The sequence below is a fragment of the Bos indicus genome, chromosome 13 (genome assembly GCF_029378745.1).
Source record: "Bos indicus isolate NIAB-ARS_2022 breed Sahiwal x Tharparkar chromosome 13, NIAB-ARS_B.indTharparkar_mat_pri_1.0, whole genome shotgun sequence".
NCBI lineage: Eukaryota > Metazoa > Chordata > Mammalia > Artiodactyla > Bovidae > Bos > Bos indicus.
This window is the reverse complement of record NC_091772.1, coordinates 12,026,193-12,044,907: the sequence shown is the minus strand read 5'-3', so window position 1 is coordinate 12,044,907 and position 18,715 is coordinate 12,026,193. Positions and strand designations below refer to the sequence as shown.

The 18,715-nt window shown below is 42.0% G+C and overlaps 1 protein-coding gene across 5 annotated transcripts in view; it reads left to right on the top strand.

The window, feature by feature from the left end:
• Nucleotides 1–13,400: 13,400 nt before the first annotated feature.
• Nucleotides 13,401–18,715, top strand: part of DHTKD1 (dehydrogenase E1 and transketolase domain containing 1) — a 45,753-nt gene continuing 40,438 nt past the window's right edge. For 4 of the 5 annotated variants that reach the window (XM_019972911.2, XM_070800724.1, XM_070800722.1 and 1 more), the window contains exon 1: nt 13,402–13,675. In XM_019972911.2, the coding sequence (XP_019828470.2) occupies nt 13,519–13,675 (157 nt within the window). In that variant the 5' untranslated portion in view covers nt 13,402–13,518. Of the gene's footprint in view, nt 13,676–18,715 lie in introns of all 5 variants that reach the window. The other variant, XM_070800723.1, reaches the window with a different exon arrangement.

The window sequence follows — 18,715 nt, the reverse complement described above, 5'->3', positions numbered from 1 at the left end:
CCCGGAGTCTAACTCTTTGTGTTTCACTTTTCTGGGAACTCACATAAATATAAGTGAAAATTGTATGTCTTTTCTCCTAATAATCTGTCTTTTGTTAGTTTAATCTGCACAGTCTCAATTAAGAACATAAATTCAGTTCAATTCAGTCACTCAGTCGTGTCCGACTCTGCAACCCCATGGACTGCAGCACACCAGGCCTCCCTGTCCCTCACCAACTCCCAGAGTTTACCCAAACTCATGTCCATTGAGTCTGTGATGCCATCCAACCATCTTATCCTCTGTTGTCCCCTTCTCCTGCCTTCAATCTTTCCCAGCATCAGGGTCTTTTCAAATGAGTCAGTTCTTCGCATCAGGTGGCCAAAGTATTGGAGTTTCAGCTTCATCAGTCCTACCAATGAACGCCCAGGACTGATCTCCTTTGGGATGGACGGGTTGGATCTCATTGCAGTCCAAGGGACTCTCAAGAGTCTTCTCCAACACCACAGTTCAAAAGCATCAATTCTTTGGCACTCAACTTTCTTTATAGTCCAACTCTCACATCCATCTGTGACTACTGGAAAAACCATAGCCGTGACTAGACAGACCTTTGTTGGCAAACTAACGTCTCTGCTTTTTACTATGCTGTCTAGGTTGGTCATAACTTTCCTGCCAAGGAGTAAGCATCTTTTAATTTCATGGCTGAAGTCACCATCTGCAGTAATTTTGGAGCCCAAGAAAATAAAGTCAGCCAGTGTTTCACTGTTTCCCCATCTATTTCCCAAGAAGTGATAGGACTGGATGCCAAGATCTGTTGAGTTTTAAGCCAACTTTTTCACTCTCCTCTTTCACTTTCATCAAGAGGCTCTTTAGTTCTTCACTTTCTGCCATAAGAGTGGTGTCACCTGCATATCTGAGGTTATTGATATTTCTCCCGGCAATCTTGATTCCTGCTTGTGATTCTTCCAGCCCAACGTTTCATAAGAGGATAGAGGAAAAGTTATTCCTCCCCAATAGTTTCTTTGCCCTTCATCATCTCTTATTCAAATGCATTCAGTGTCCTTTTTTTTTAAATTGTATGTATTTATTTATTTTTGGCTGTGCTGGGTCTTCATTGCTACGAGGGCTTTTCTCTAGTTGTGGCCAGAAGGAGCTACTCTCTAGTTACTGTACCCAGGCTACTTTTTGTGGTGGCTTCTCGTGTGGAGCACAGTCTCTAGGGCACACAGGCTTCAGTAGTTGCAGGACACAGGCTCAGTAGTTGTGGCTGCTGGGCTCCGGAGCACAGGCTCAATAGTTGTGGCACACGGGCTTAGTTGCTCTATGGCATGTGGCATCTTCCCAGACCAGGGATCAAACTTGTGTCTCCTGCATTGGTAAGCACATTCTTTACTACTGAGCCACCAGGAAAGCCCGAAATCAGTGTGTCTTAAAAAGATCTTGCCTTGGGAGTTCTCTAGCAGTCTAGTGGTTAGAACATTTTCACTGCCTTGGCCCGAGTTCAATACTTGGTTGGGGAAATAAGATCCACAAGCTGCGCTCAGCAGGGCCAAAATAAATAAATGAATAAAATTTTTAAAAAGATCTTGCCTCGGTCCTCCTCTGTATCCCACTGCTACAACCTTAGTTGAGACCAACATCAATTCAAACCCACACTATTGGCAACAATCTTAATTCTTCTAACTAATTACTTTTAATTTTTTCCCCTCCTGACCTTAGCGTTGTTTCAAGCACAAATCTAACTGTTTAACTCCTGTGCAAAACACCCTTTAATGGCAATAGTCTCCAAACTTCTCTGGTCATATAATCCCATGGGGAAGGGAGGAGGGCATACACTCCCAAGTCATGTCTATTTACTTAGATATAAATTATGTTATATGTATTACTACCTAAATTTGTACATAATACTACACATCCCAAAGTAGAAGAAATTAAAAAAAAAAAAAACAAGTTCTAATATTTTTGCCTAAATAGATCATTTTGCATATCTCCTTGTGCCAAGTGACTTTGGAAGCCACTGACTTACAGGGTAGAATTCAGTCTTTAGCAGGAGATCTTCATAGCTCTTGCCTGTATATCTAGTTTCTGGCTGATTCTCCACAGGTCTGAGTTCTAGCTGTAGTTAATAAGTTGCATGTACTGAACCGGGCTTCCCAGGTAAAGCTAGACGGTAAAGAACCCATCTGTCAATGCAGGAGACATAGGTTCGATCCCTGGGTTGGGAATATCCTGTGAAGGAGAGGTGGGCATGTCAACCCACTCCAGTATTCTTGCCTGGAGAATCCCATGGACAGAGGATCCTGGCGGGCTACAGTCCATAGGGTTGCACAGAGTCAGACACAACTAAAGTGACTTAGCACAGCACAGCACATGAACTGAACCTCCTCTTCTCTTGGTGCACATATTATAACTTTTCCTGGAATACTTTCTCCCATGAATGTTTTCAGCCTAGTCGCTAAAGGCGTTATTTCTTTGGGGAAGCCATGCTTCACGACCACCACCCTACATATATTGGATTAAGTCTCTGTCTCTACTTGGGTTCCCACAGTAGTCTCTGAACAACTCAATTCCAACATTCACTATATTACATTGAAGTAAATTGTTTGTATTCGCTTTCCCATTAAGACTGTGAGCTCCTTGAGACTATGATTTGTATCTTATTCATCTTTGTGTCCTGGGACCACAATCACATTTTGAGAGAAGAATTAAAAGTAAATGAATACAACATTGTAAATCAACTATACTCCAATATTTTTTTAAAAAATGAATGAATATGAAAAGGATTAGAATATACCATCTCGACATATGCCTAGACTTTGGCCTATGGATTATTTTGAGCTGATGGCAATTAAGAGTCAGTCAGATGAAGAAAGAAAACTTCTTGGAGCTCTCTTTATCTGACTAAAAGCAGAAACTTTTGAGAAATGGAGACTGCCATAAATATCCTCCCCAGGAGATTTATGGCTCTAAAGATGAAAAGCCAACTTGAAGATGAATCTACACAAACAAACCTTATTAAAATAACCCTTACATATAGTTTATACAGGTAATATATCTTATATGAGTTCCATTGGTTACTTCATGTATTTGCCTTCCTACAATTTTCTGCCCCAGAAGTTCACCCTTTTTTTTCTCTGGTCACCCTTTGTTAAAATGATATATAAGCTTCTGAGTCTAACTGCTTCATTGGGCTTTCACTTCTTTTTTTGTGTAACCCCATTCATGCAAAATTAAAAGCATCAATTAAATTTATATAATTTTCCCCTGTGTTAATCTGTTGTCAGTTAGTTCATACACCCCAGGTACTGAATCTAAAATTGGGTAGAGAGAAAAGATTTTCCTTTCCAAAAACCATTTTCTTGGAAGAGAGAGAAAAACCTGTGTACTTATGCAGGAATGTGTGGGATTAAACTAGAGTGAAAAGAACAGAATATTTTAAAGATGGAGATTTCATTTTCAGGTGGCTCAGCAGTAAAAGAATCTGCCAATGCAGGAGATGTGGGTTCAATCCCTGGGTTGGGAAGATCCCCTGGAGGAGAAAATGGCAACTGACTCCACTGTTCTTGCCTGCTGCTGCTGCTAAGTCGCTTCAGTCGTGTCCGACTCTGTGCGACCCCGTAGACGGAAGCCCACCAGGCTACAATCCCAGTGACAGAGAAGCCTGGCAGGCTACAGTCCATAGGGTCACAAAGAGTTGGACACAACTAAAGCTTTCAGGCAACAACAATAGCAAATCTTAACAATCCAAATATAGGATTCTATTTCCCTTTATGTGATTTCCATTAAAAGTAATTCAAATTTTTAACACTGGGTAGTTAAAAACTTGAATTACTTTTGAATGGATGAATGGAGAGATAGACACCTCTTTCTTAATATGTATTAGGCATTTATCCACCTAATGTTTCTATTTGGTAGATACTGTTTTTCTTGTTTTTATAAACGGGGAAACCAGGACTTAACATAGTTTAATAAGGTGCCCAGTATGATACAGCTACTAAATAGAACCTTCATTCTGGACCATCTGATCCCAAAGTTCACAGTCTTATTTAATATTTCCTCTTTTTCTAGTGTGTTTTCTCTACCTTATACAACTGTGTACAATACCATACACGGGTTAATACAGATAGCCATTTTACACAATCAGAATATAGAATAAGAAAAGACATAATTTTATAATTTAATCCTAACAAGACCAACCAACACATAGACTAAAACAGGAACCTCTGCCTGGGTCAGTCCATAGTGTCGATAGGGGTCGCGAAGAGTCAGACACAACTGAGCGACTTCACTTTCACTTTTCACTTTCATGCACTGGAGAAGGAAATGGCAACCCGCTCCAGTGTTCTTGCCTGGGGAATCCCAGGGACAGGGGAGCCTGGGGCTGCCGTCTGTGGCGTCGCACAGAGTCGGACACGACTGAAGCGACTTAGCAGCAGCAGCAGCATGAAAGCAAAATGCAAATTGAAGAGAACTGGGTCTGGTCTTCAGTTCAGTTCAGTTCAGTTGCTCAGTCGAGTCCGACCTTTGTGACCCCATGAACCGCAGCACGCCAGCCCTCCCTTCCATCACCAACTCCCAGGGTCCACCGAAACCCATGTCCATCGAGTCGGTGATGCCATCCAACCATCTCATCCTCTGTCGTCCCCTTCTCTTCCTGGTCTCAATCTTTCCCAGCATCAGGGTCTTTTCCAATGAGTCAGCTCTTCCCAAACTCCAAAGTATTGGAGTTTCAGCTTCAACATCAGTCCTTCCAATGAACACCCAGGACTGATCTCCTTTAGGATGGGTCTGGTCCTAGAGCCCTGCTAATGTCCATGGAACTAGGGCAAGTCATTTGTAACTTGTCTGTGGCTCAGATACTTCATTTTAAAAATGAGTACATTAGGCTTTATGATCCCTAACTTCATTATTTTAATTTAATTTTGGCAATGCACTTTGTCACAGCTTCCAAGTATTTAAGCATTCAGAAGAAAATGGCTACCTTCCTATACCAGGACAATATCGTCACATTTAGAAATATAGCTGAAAAAAAAAAAAGGTATTACTCAGGGAGTCCTCTGGCATCACCTCACTTCTTGTGCCAGTTGCTAAGGTGAAGGGAAAGGACTGGGTGTCATTTCTAACTTATTTTTCTTCTGGAAGTTTTTGCACTTTAGACAGGATACCATACACATTATACTTACCTACATTTTCCCCACAGAAGCTGTAGAAACAGCCATTCCATTGTGTTTTACCCTCTTTCTTCCAGTTGAAGGGAAGACTCATTTAAATAGGGATGTCACTTTGTATTAATGTTCTCATACCCAAGATTTAATATCAGTTTAATGATAATAATAATAAGCTAGTCATCGAAACATATATATCACAATATGTAACATAGATGACCAGTGCAAGTTCGATGCATGAAGCAGGACACTCAAAGCCTGTGCTCTGGGACAACCCAGAGGGATGGGGTGGGGAGGGAAGCGGGAAGGGGAGGTTCAGGATGGGGGACACATGTGCACCAGTGGCTGATTCATGTTGACGTATGGCAAAAATCACCACAACATTGTAAAGTAATTAGCATCCAATTAAAGAAATTAATTGAAAAAACAATAAGCTAGTAACTATAGTTCTTTGAAATGATATGGTATGTTTTATCATCAGAACTATTTATGCAGCATCTAGAAGAGGAAGTGGCAACCCACTCCAGTATTCTTGCCTGTACAATCCCATGAACAGAGGAACCTGGTGAGCTACAGTCCATGGGGTCGTAAAGAGTCAGACATGACAGAGTGACTAACACACACAACCATAGTTCTAATCGTTTGGGCAGAGTGTCACAGCAGCCTGTGCAAGAGTTACTTGAGAGATTACGTGATTGATAGGCCAAGGATAAACACTGCGTATGCTTGAGTCAAAGCTTCCTAAAAATGGTCATGTGGGTACAGTGCTGCTGCTGCTGCTAAGTCACTTCAGTTGTGTCTGACTCTGTGCGACCCTATAGACGGCAGCCCACCAGGCTCCCCCGTCCCTGGATTCTCCAGGCAAGAACACTGGAGTGGGTTGCCATTTTCTTCTCCAATGCATGAAAGTGAAAAGTGAAAGTGAAGTCGTTCATTCGTGTCTGACTCTTCGTGATCCCATGGACTGCAGCCTACCAGGCTCCTCCATCCATGGGATTTTCCAGGCAAGAGTGCTGGAGTGGGGTGCCATTGCCGTCTCCAGTGGGTACAGTAGGTGACCTCTAAAAATGGTTCTCAAGGATCCCTTTCTCCTGATCGTCATGCCCTTGTGTAATGTTCTCCCTCTGAGTGTGGACTGCATTTAGTGACTAACTTCTAGTGAGTATAATACAGCAGAGGTGACAGGATGTTACAACTAATATTAGTTTTCTAATTCATCTCCCCCATCCTACCCTACTCCCACCCCTGCCCACTCCCTAAGGGTAGTTGGCTGCCATGTTGAAAGCTACCCTTGGAGAGACCCACAGGGCAGAGAATCAAGGAAGGCTTCTGGCCAACAGCCAGTGAGGGACTCAGCCCTGCCAACAAATAAATGAATGGAATGAAAGTTGACTGTCCTCTGCTTGAGCTTTCAGGTGAGATCATAATCTCAGCCTGCAGCCTAACTGCAACCTTGGAGCAGTCTTGAGCCTGAGGTCCTGAGCCAAGCTGTGTCTGGAACACTGACCTACAAAAACCACGAGATGATACAGGTTTGTTGTTTCAAGCCATTTAGTTGTGAGGTAATGTCTTATGCAACAATAGATAGCCAGTAGGATGATAAGCATTATTATTTTAACATTACATTTTGTCTTTGTTTTGGCCATGCTCTGCAGCATGCGAGATCTCAGTTCCCCGACCAGGAATTGAAACTGGGAACCCTGCAGTGGAAGCCCCAAGTCCTAATCACTGGACAGCCAGGGAATTCCCTACCTTACATGTTTTATACGTATAGTTAAACAAATATATTTTCTAAGTATGACATATTTCAGACTTTAAGTCTGGCCTAAAGTCTTCTATTTCATAAACACTTTTTTTTTAACTCCATTGATTCCTGAATTAACCACACAATTTGTTTTCATTCATTCATGCATGCATATATCCATCTAATTTTTCTTTTTTTTTGAGATTTTTTTTTTTTAAGAGCAGTTTTAACTTCACAGCAAATTGAGATGAAGGTACAAAGATTTCTCATATACTCCCTTCCCCCACATTTGCACAACCTCCCCCACTATCAACATCCCTATCTCATTGTTGTTTTAATTTGCAATTCCCAAATGACATATGATATGGAACATCTTTTCATATGCTTATTTGCCATCTATATATCTTCTTTGGTGAGTTGTCTGTTAGGGTCTTTGGCCCATTTTCTTTTCTTATTGCTGTATTTAAGAGTTCTTTATACATTTTGGATACTAATTCTTTATCAGATATGTCTTTTTTTTTGAAAGACAAATACCATATGATATCACTTATATGTGGAATCTAAAATATGACCCAAATGAATTTGTCTATAAAACAGAAATAGACAGACTCATAGACAAAGAGAACAGACTTAAGATTGCCAAGTGGGAGGAAGGATTGGGAGTTCGAGATTAGGGGATGAAAACTATTATGTATAGAATAGATAAACAACAAGGTCCTATTGTGTAACACAGGGAATTATATTCAATATCCTATGATAAATCCTAATGGAAGAAAATGTGTATATATCTATAACTGAATCGCTTTGCTGTACTGCATACATTAATACAACATTGTAAATCAACTATACTTAAGTAAAATTTTAAAAAATATCTCTCTTTTTTTAAGGTTATATTTTAGGGCATATAAATATTTAATATATTAAATATATTATATATTATATATTTAAGGTTCACAGCAAAATTAAGGGGAAGGTACCGAGGTTTCCTAATGTACTCTGAGGCCCTACACATGCACAGCTTCCCCCACTGTCAACATCTCTCATCCAAGTTATACATTTGTTGTGGCTGATGAACCTACACTGACACATCTTAATTACCCAAAGTTCATAGTTTACTTTAAAGTTAATCCATAGTGCTATACATTCTGTGGGTTTAAATAGATGTATAAAGACATTTATCCATCATTATGGTCAGATCCATCTTTTGCAAATATTTTCCTCCCATTTGTGGCTTGTCTTATTCTCTGGACAATGTTATGCATCCAATTTTCAAAGTGTTACTATGAATCAATACTGTATTGAAAATAAAATATAAAAATGAATAAAGCACTATTTCTGGCCTCAATGAAGACAGGCAGAAACTGATAATGACAAAATTGCATAAGAGACCCACTATTATTCTGGGCCATTTCATTGTCTATGTAGACGACTCTGTCCTGTATCCTTACTTCTTTGGATCTTAACTTTAGCTTTGGCAGTTTTGACCTTCATCTCACTTCAGCGTCATAAAAAACTCCATCATCTCAATCGCTTTCTTTCTTTAATAATAACAATAATAATAGTGGTAGCTAATACTTATTGAGCATCTTCTTTGTTCTAATCACTGAACTTTGTGTGTTTTACATAAAAGTTTAAATATTTTACAGGTAACTATACAGACTAAGAGTTAAAGGAATCTGCCTAGGGCCTATATAGTGAAGGGGATCAGGGCATGCTACCCCAAATATTTTACTTTGGCATATTCATTATTTTAAGCTGAAGGCAATTGAGAAACTGGCTTCTCCCTTTCTACCTAAAAGTAAGCACAAATTTCCCTTTGTAAAAATGACATAGAGTTCCATTTGTAAAGATGATATAAGTTTCCTGACTCCCATACTAGTAAGAGGAGAATGATTCTTACCAGCAGAGATGAACTGAGTCTGCATAAGAAACTGCTAACCTTTCTCTACCACACCTTTCCTAGTCACTTTTCACAGTATACCATTCCTAGGAGCTCAGAACATTTTTCCTTTACCTAGTGTCTTCTTCATAATATTGTATATTACTCTTTGTTAAAACGGTATACGAGGCCCAAAGTCTAGTCACCCCTTTGGATTTTCATTCCTTTCTCTTAAGCCCCCTTGCATGAAAAATATTAACACCAATAAATATATGCTGGAATTTCCCCAGTGGTACAGTGGCTGAGACTCCATGCTTCCACTGCAGAGGGCATGGGTTCAATCCCTGGCTGGCGTACTAAAATTCCACATGCTGCTTGATCACACACACCGAAAAGGAAAGAAATATACGCCTTTTCTTATTTTCATCTGTCTTTTCTGAGTTTAATTCACAGTCGCCAGAAGCAGAACATGAATGGATAGAAGGTATATTTTCTTCTCTCCTACAGTAATAAGTGGCAGGGCCTGGATTCAAGTCCTGGTTTCTCTGACACAGATCTCACATCACTATACCCCATTCTTGGACTTACTACAGTCCTCCGCTCTACCAGCTGAGCTCTTGAAGGAAGCACTACCCATTCTTTATCTTTTGAAAACATATTAGTTCTGATAGAAAGGCATTATACAATTTTATACTGGAACCCAAGTCTAAGAGTGCATTGCATTATTGTCTTCAGTTTAAGGACTGGTGAGTAGAAACTGAAGATTGTATTTTAAAATGTATTACTTTATTACAAGTTTTGTTAAGGATAGAGGTTTTGGGGACTTCTCTGCTGGTCTAGTGGCCAAGACTCCAAACTCCCAATACAGGGGCCCTGGTCAGGGAACTAGATCCCACATGCCACAACTAAGACATGGTGTAGTCAAATAAACTAAAAAAGAAAGAAAGAAAAAAAAGAATGGAGGTTTTCGAAGGACAGATCTCTAAAATGAATAATGTTTTTATAATATAACAAGTATCATAGCAATAAGGAAGAAACTGGATAGTATTAATGTCAAGGCTAAAAATATGGATGTAGGTCCTAATGTTGCTTATTAGTTGTATGTGCCTGGGATTTATCAGCTCTCAAATGTGCAAAATAAAGTTGCTGTTACCCACCTTCAAGAGTTTTCTGAGCTCTAGACCCATGAGTCCAATTATGTACCAGATGTCTACACCGAGCAGTCTCACAGACATTGAGTATCAGAAGGTCCAAAATGGAATTAATCCTGCCTCACAGCCCTCTGCTTGTCCTGTGCACCTTCATCTGTTAATGGCATCACCAACCACACAGTGGCTCAAGTCAGAAGCCAAGAAGTCGTGTCTCCCCACCTCCCCACTTAGTTTTCATATCCAATCACTGCATCCTATGTTCTTCTTTCATTAACTCATACTCAAAATTTTTTACTCAGCACCTACTGGTGAATTACTGGATGTTTGATCTCATGTGGCTTGTGGGATCTTTGTTCCCCGACCAGGGATTGAACCCACACCCTAGAACCAAGTCCTAACCTTAGCACTGAGTCCTCACCACTGGACCACCAGGGAACTCCCCACATCAGCAGTTTAGATGGGACCTATGGTCACCAGTAAATTAGGTACTGGGGACAGAGCAATGCAGTAGACAGACATAATCACACACTCTTGTCATTTACAATTTAGTGGGAGAACCACCCACAAAGGAGGCTCATTATATTTATATTTAGCTTACATTAATTTAATCAAATATGTAATTATGCATAGGAAGGTAGAGGCAGAATCATTGTAATGCTCTAAGTGGGTAAAAATTTAGATTCCCACAATTATGATATATCTGGTACTCAAGAAATATTTTTCAAAATTGTATAATAAAATAAGCGAATTTATGGAGTACTAGGAGGGCATACAGTAGGAAGAACTAATTTACCCAAGATGGCCAAGAACACTTTTTTTTTCCCCCCAGAAAGTAACTCCTGGGCCAGTGGAGAAGGAGGATAGAAATCTTCCAGGTGTATGTGTTATTGGGGATGGGATGGGGTCAGGAGGAAGAGCCTTCCTGGCAGAGGGAATACGTTGTGTGAAAACCATGAAGTAGGAAAAGTACGGATGTTTGAGGAACCAAAAATAGTATTGCTGGTGCACAGTGAGAACCACAGAAAGTGTGGTTCTAATTAAGGGTGAAAGAAGAGGCAGGCAAACCACAGCAGACGAGAGTTTGCAAACACAAGCAGCTATAGGGTCCAGACAAGCAGATCACATAAAGGTAAGAGAGGTGGGGACTGAAAACTGGTACCCACACACCCCATCTAGAGAGACCAGCAACCACTCAGCTCATGCTGATCACCATCATGGAGGACAATGAGTGCAGTGTGGTCAGATCTCTAAGAAAAACCACAGATCCAAACTTTAATATGCAGTCTTCCACATTTTCAATAAAAGCATCCAATTTTAAAAATTAAGACTTTCTGATGGCAAACAAAGCATATATTAGCAGTTTATTTTTTTATTTTTGGCCATCCCACGTGGCTTGTAGGATCTTCATCCCTCAACCAGGGATTGAACTCACACATAGCACAGAGTTCGAACCTTAGCACTGAGTCCTAACCACTGGACTGCCAGGGAACTCCCCATATAAGCAGTTTAGATGGGACCTGTGGGTCACCAGTTTGCAAAATGATCATATTTTAACATCATAGCACTTCACAGACAACAACATATCACAACAGCATATCATGGACTCACAAAATGATGCACAAAAATAAAAATATCTGGTAGGCAGTATTATATTTGTGTGGATCCTGGGTTCAGAAGACAGGTTATACTGGTGCTTTGTATTCCGTGTCATTCCTTTTTTATTGCTAATTAAAGTCATGAGTGTGAATGAAATTTTAAAGGAAAAAGGGTTTGTGTGTGAACGCCTGGCACTTTGAAGTTTCTGGCTGGTTGTCCTTATGGCAACTCAAAAAACCTAAATATCTGTTCTCTCAGTTTCTTGACCTCACCTCTGAAAACACTCTCCCCACTCCACTTTAGCCAACAAGCTTCCTGGTCAGTATCAACATTTGCATCACCGCTACAATGACCACTTTAAACATTTTGTTTCCTGTCTGCAACCTTCTGTTCCAGCTGAGATTCTCAACCAACTCCGGATTTACCTAGTCTTCAACCTCATTGGAACTGCCAACCCACTGGCCCTTTTCTTTTACCATCTGCCCATTCTTATATTTGATAGCATTTTTTAAATGTTAGGTTAAAGCCCATGTTTTGTTATTTCAATCGTCCTCTAACCAATATCTTAAACGTCTTTGCATCTTGGCCTTTCTGTCCCATCTGCCTGCAAAACTTCAGCCCTGAATGAACCCAGTTATCACCCTTCTGACCTTCTCAGTACCAAGGCAGGAGAAAATCACAAAGCAGCAGAAAGTGCTTTCTCTCTATATTCATGGCCACTGACCTTAACGGGGTGAACTTCAAAACTTTAAAGACAATATTCTACCTTTACTACTCTCCTCAATAACAATTTCATACTATCTTCACCTTTTCACTCCCATTTCTCAATACACACCCAATTTGCCACCCCCTCAGAATCACTTGCAATGCCTTGCAACCTCGCCCCGGCTTCTGGGCTCATGCTTTCCCACCCTCCTTGGTGGGCTCCTCTCCTTACACATTTGCCTAACTCGTCAGTCTTCAAGATTCTGTTCTAGTGTGCCTTCCACTTGGAGGTTTCCCTGACACACCTGTCTATGCTTGCAGGGCACCTGCACACACTTGGATTACCGTGTGTCTCATATTGTGTATTGACTTCAGTCTGCAACTGGACTGGGACCTGATTAGGGGCAGACACTGTATTTTATTAATCTCTGTAACCTAGCAGAGGGCTCTGTGTGTACAGTGGAAAGATATCTTAGGCTTACACGTGTAACGTTCTTGGGAGTATGGGGGTGCAGCTGCTCAGGTGACTGGAAGAATGGATGACCAACTGGGAAGCATTCAGACCTCCCAATATTGGTAAAATTAAAGGTGAGTCGTGGAGTAAAATAGTTTGGGAAACTGTGTCAGAGATAGACCAACCAAGAATCTCAATTACCTAAAATCTTCCAAATCCAGTTTTTTCTTCACTCCTATCGCTTTCGTACAGGCTCCTTCTCCCCTGTTTGAACTTGTCCTCCTCAATATTTTTTACAAAAATACAAACAGAGATGGGATATTGATTTTCTGGCTCCTTCCTATGAACTTGGTCTGAGTCCCAGCCACCTTCCATGCAGTCTGTCGCTAATTTTTCCTTTCTGTGGGAGACTGCATGGTGCGTGTGAGTCTATGCTCTGGAGCTTCCAGGAGAGGGGTGGTGGGTGATCACTCCCGGAGGGAGACTGCAGCATACACAGATATATCCAGCATACACAGCTTTGTTACAGAAAGCCGGTACACTCCCCTCAGCACTCCTCCTTTTCCCAAATGCAGGACTTTCCTCAGCAGCCTCTAGGCCCTCGCGAGTGTTGCTGGATCCCAGCCGCCGGGCTTGGCTTTGCGGGCCCCTGATCTGGATTGGCTTCAAGGGCTGGGCCCTGGCCAATCAGGAGTGGGAATGTTGTCTAGGGGGCGGGTTTTTCCCCTCGCCTCCCTCCTAAGGCCTCTCACCTCCCGGGCGGTGGGTGCGCGCCGGAGCGACCTCCCTGCGGCCGCGGCCCCTGGACATCCGGCTCAGATCTCTGGGCCCCGGGGCCCTGGTGGGACATGGCCTGGGCCGCTGTGGCAGCAGCAAGACTGGGCCTCGGCCGGGCCTCTCCGCTCTTCCTCCGGCGCGGCTACCAGACAGAGAGGGGTGTCTATGGCTACCGGCCGAGGAAGCCCGAAAGCCGGGAGCCCGAGGGCGGCCTGGCGCGCCCCCCAGGTCAGGATGGGGCCTGGGCCGGTGGGCGTGGCGGCTGAGGAGGCAGGGGGTCTTATTTCTGGGCCCGGGGTGGGTGCTTTTGAGGGTTGGGACTTCTGGGGGCCTCAGTGTGCGAGCAGGCGGGTGGAGAGGAAGGGGAGGCCAGGGAGCAGAGAGGGATAGGCCTGCGTCTTGTCAGGGTCCGGGTCACAGAATGGTTCTGTGAACTCTTGTCTTTTCCATTTCTTGGTCGTAAAACGTGTGAGAACTTAGCTGTTTGCGGAGGCGGGGCTACAGGAAGAGTTCTAAGATAGCCCAGCTCCTGGAGTTCACCCAAGGATACACGTTTTCCAGGGCTGTCTCCAAAGCCGATGTGAGGGGGATCTTTGGGGATCGCGATGGTGACTAGGGTGAAGAGGGCGTTAGTGTTCTCGGACCTCAGCATGGTATTTATTATCCATTCGTCTCTTCTGTTTAGCCTCTTTAGGAGCTTAAAACTTTTTGCTGAATTCAGAACTATGCTACTCGGGTTTTAATGGATTAGGAGACGGGAATATCAGTTTTTGGAGGATCAGTTGCATTCTCATGTACAAGAGACCAATTTTGAGTATTTGGTTTATGCTCCAAAATTATTGTATGTTTATTCATCCTCACAGAATAGAAGATGAACACAGATTGGTCGTTAGAGGAAGGTCACTTGGCATTTTTAATTTTTATTTGTTGTTATTTGCTGTGCCATGTGGCTTATGAGATCTTAATTCCCTGACCAAAGATTGAACCCTGGCCCTGGACAGTGAGAGTCTGAAGTCCTAACCACTGGACCACCAGGGAGGTCCCATTTTATATCTTTGGTCCAGTTATTGGATTAGCAATTAGGATCCCTTCATCATCTAAACACCTGACCTTTGAGTAGTAGATCACATACTGAAATCTCAATATTGTGTTCTTGATCTCAGGAAACATTCAGAATAAAACTTCATTTCTCTTTCTTGAGTGCAACAGGTTTCTTTAGGAACAGCATTTTGGTCAGCTAGATGACTAATCCCTTGAGAGTAAGACTATATCTTATTTCACTTGACAAATGGAGTGTCTAATTTTGCCTGTCAGTTTCCCTCAAACTGAAGTGTGCATTCAGATCACTCTGAATGATGTTTAAAAGGCTAGTTCCCAAGCTGCCCTCCCTTGCCTCACCCTCATCCCAGTTCTCATTCAGTGGCCTGAGATGAGGTCCAGGAATTTGTATTTTTATGTCACACTAAGTGATTTTCTTTTTTTCTTTTTCTTTTTTTTTTAGTTTTACCAGTTTGTTGCTACCAAACTGTCACCCTCCACCCTCATGCACACAAGCTCAGTCATGTAACCCCATGGACTGCAGCCCACCAGGCTCCTCTGTCCATGGACTTTTCCAGGCAAGAATACTGGAGTGGGTTGCCATTTCCTTCTCCAACACTAAGTGATTTTCTAGCAGGAGGTCTGTGGCCACTATGGCCAAACATTGTTATAGTCAATAAGGGATGTATATATAAGATATGTTTGTCCAATAGAGCTTGGTCACATGTCTGTACATCCTTGCAAGGGAGATTAGAAAGCATAGTCTTTCTTCAGGGCGGCCACCTTCCAGCTAAAAGTTATTTTGAAAGAGAAGAGGAAAATAGATGTTGGAAAATAACTAGTATCACCACACTCAACCCCTTTGGCCATTTAAATACTCTAAGGTTTTCTTCCCACACAGAGAATGTATTCACAAACCCTACTGAAAATGAACACAAGGCAGCTCCCACGTCCAAGGTACACAGAGAATGTATTCACAAACCCTACTGAAAATGAACACAAGGCAGCTCCCACGTCCAAGGTACACAGAGAATGTATTCACAAAGCCTACTGAAAATGAACACAAGGCAGCTCGACGTCCAAGGTACACAGAGAAATGGGAGGAAGTGTAGTCAAGTTATGGTGCATTCCTCCTCCTCCTCCTCCTCCATATGTTTATCTTGGCCAAGCAAGTATCAAGGCCAACATAGGATGAATATACCTCATTTATTAAGGTTTTCACTGTAGTAAGGCTTCAAAGAGATCTTGAATTTGTTTCTAGTGACCTTTTTGGATGGCAGTGGTTTCAGGAGTTAAAATTTGACCCATGATATGTGTCCTTTGTAGTTGGGTATTAGTGAAAGAGCTCGTACTTTAACCTCTGTAAACCTCAGCTTCCAGGTAAGCTTGAGTTCTATTTATCAACAATCCTAAATTGAAACGGAGGTGGATTTCCATACACAAGGGCTTCCTTGGTGGCTCAACAGTAAAGAATCTGCCTGCCAATGCAGGAGACCTGGGTTTGATCACTGGGTTGGGAAGATCCTCTGGAGAAGGGAATGGTTACCCACTCCAGTATTCTTGCCTGGAGAATTCCATGGACTGAGAAACCTGGTGGGCTTCAGGCCATGGGGTCACAAAGAGTCAGACACAATTGAGTGACTAACACTTTCACTTTTCACACTTTCCATACACATTTTAGAATTATTTGTTCTAGTTCTGTGAAAAATTGTTGGTATTTTGATAGGACTTGCACTGAATCTATAGATTGGCTTCGGAAGTATGGCCATTTTAACAATTCTTTAATGGATCTTCCCAACCCAGGGATCGACCTCAGGTCTCCTGCATTGCAGAGGGATTCTTGATCATCTGAGCCACCAGGGAAGCCCAGGGAAGTCTAAACATTTTTAAAAAATATCTAATGTTGTAAGATTTTCCCCTGTTTTTCTTATAAAGCCTCCAGTAAAGCCTCCTATTATTTCTCTCTCTCTCTCTTTTTTTTTTTTTTTGGCCACGCACTGCGCGGTTTGTGGGATCTTAGTTCCTCCACCAGTGATTGAAGCTGGGCCTTAGCAAGTGAAAGCACCAAGTCCTAACCACTGGACCACCAAGGAACTCCCAAGGCTCCTATTATTTCTAATATTCAACACACCTACAACTTCACTTCAGCTACTAAAACTCATTGCTAAGATCAGTAACCACTGAACATTATTTGGAATCTTATAGGCCCCATCTCCTAATCATCTCTAAATTCCGCCATTTCCCCCAATCCTTCATAATGAAATTTTATACCTATGAATCACCAATCCTAAACTGTTGAATTTCTATAATATAACAATAAACTATCAGCAATAGAAATTAAGGAAACAACCCCATTAACTGTAATATCAAAAAGAATAAAATTCCTAGGAATAAACCTGTCTAAGGAGGTAAAAGACCTGTACTCAGAAAACCCTAACCCTAACCCTAATTTTTTTTAAAACTATAAGACACTGATGAAGCAAATAGAAGATGACACAAATGGATGGAAAGATATACAGTGTCCTTGGATTGGAAGAATTGTTAAAGAATTGTGGGTAGCCTATTGATTCTCCAGCGGATCTTCCCGACCCAGGAATCGAATCGGGGTCTCCTTTGTTGCAGGTGGATTCTTTACCAACCGAGCTATCAGGGAAGTACACTAAAGTACAAATAGTTCAAATTCCAACTTCTTCATTACCTCTGTCACTTTCTGCAGATCACTTAACCTGTTTGGGCTTCAGCTGACTCTTCTGCAGATAAAATGCACTTGTTTATGTTTCAGCCTGGTGCTGAAAGTTGGTGCTCAGAAAGTGGGGCCGGAAAAATATACACTTGTCCAAATTTCAGCCTGGAAACTTGGAGCCTACAACCTGAAATATGCACTTGTCTATATTTCAGCCCAGAAATTTGGGGCACAGAGCCTGTGGCCCAGAATATGCATTTGTCCATATGCATTTGTAACATTTGCACAACTGTTAAGATACTTAGCTCCTGTGTCATCCATAATGTGTGTCCTGAAGACCACCCCACACTTAGAGAGTCTCCAGAAGGGACTCACATCACATAGTGTATGGCTGGACTCCTGGCTGAGGTTTAGTAGGTGTGATGAGGATGCACAGCTGGACTGTAATGGAAAAGGCACAGGAAGGGTCTGGGGGACCCGCTGTGCCGTCTTCCTTCTGCTCTTTTTCTTATGGTGGTCACACACTATGCCCTTCTCTTCAAGAAACACAGCAACAGATGTGGTGTTCCTGTGAGAACACTTTCCTGTTCTAACAGGGAAGCCTGTTAGAGACTCAGCACCCAGAGTTTTTATTGGAAGAAGTTCATGTAAGCACCCTCTGCATGTACCAAAATCCCAGGTTCCCAGAAGGACAGCAGGTGTTCAGCTTAAATCATCTTGTTCACACAAGCAGTCTAGGCACAGTTGTTGCTAAGTCGTGTCCAATTCTTTGCTACCCCATGGACTGCAGCACCCCAGGCTTCCCTGTGCTTCACCTTCTCATGGAGTTTGCTCAAATTCATGTCCATTGAATTGGTGATGCTATCTAATCATCTCATCCTCTGTTGCCCTCTTCTTCTTTTGCCTTCAATCTTTCCCAGCATCAGGATCCTTTCCATTGAGTCAGCTCTTTGCATCAGGTGGTAAAGTATTGGAGCTTTACCGTCAGCATCTGTCCAGTGGAGAACTCAGTGCTTCCATTGCCACAGGCACAGATTCAGTCCCTAGTCAGAGAACTAAGATCACATAAGCTTTGTGGCATGGCCCCCCAAAATATAAATAAATAAATAAAGAGCTCTATTGGACATGTTCACTATGAAAAACTTAGATAATATGCTAAGCAAGGAAAATTGGGAATTTTGACATAGAATCATCACTAACTTTTTGGTCTATTTCCTTTATACATATGAAATATATATGCAAATGAAGAGACATATATGAAGTATGTAGGTGCTAATATGCTAGATACATTTTGTCATGAAAACATATAGGTACAATACACATTTTAACACAGCTCAGGCTCATATGATATATAGTGTCTTTTAGTCTTTTTTTCTTCTAAACAAATTGGCACATCCAATAAGCATTCTCCTACAACATTATCTGATGATGATTTTTGGCCAGAGGGGATTAGTCATCAGCACTGTGGCATGTCCCTCAGATGACTGGGGTTTGTAGAGGGTTAGAGGACTAACAGGAGGGAAAGATCAGTGAGGAATGAGGCGTTG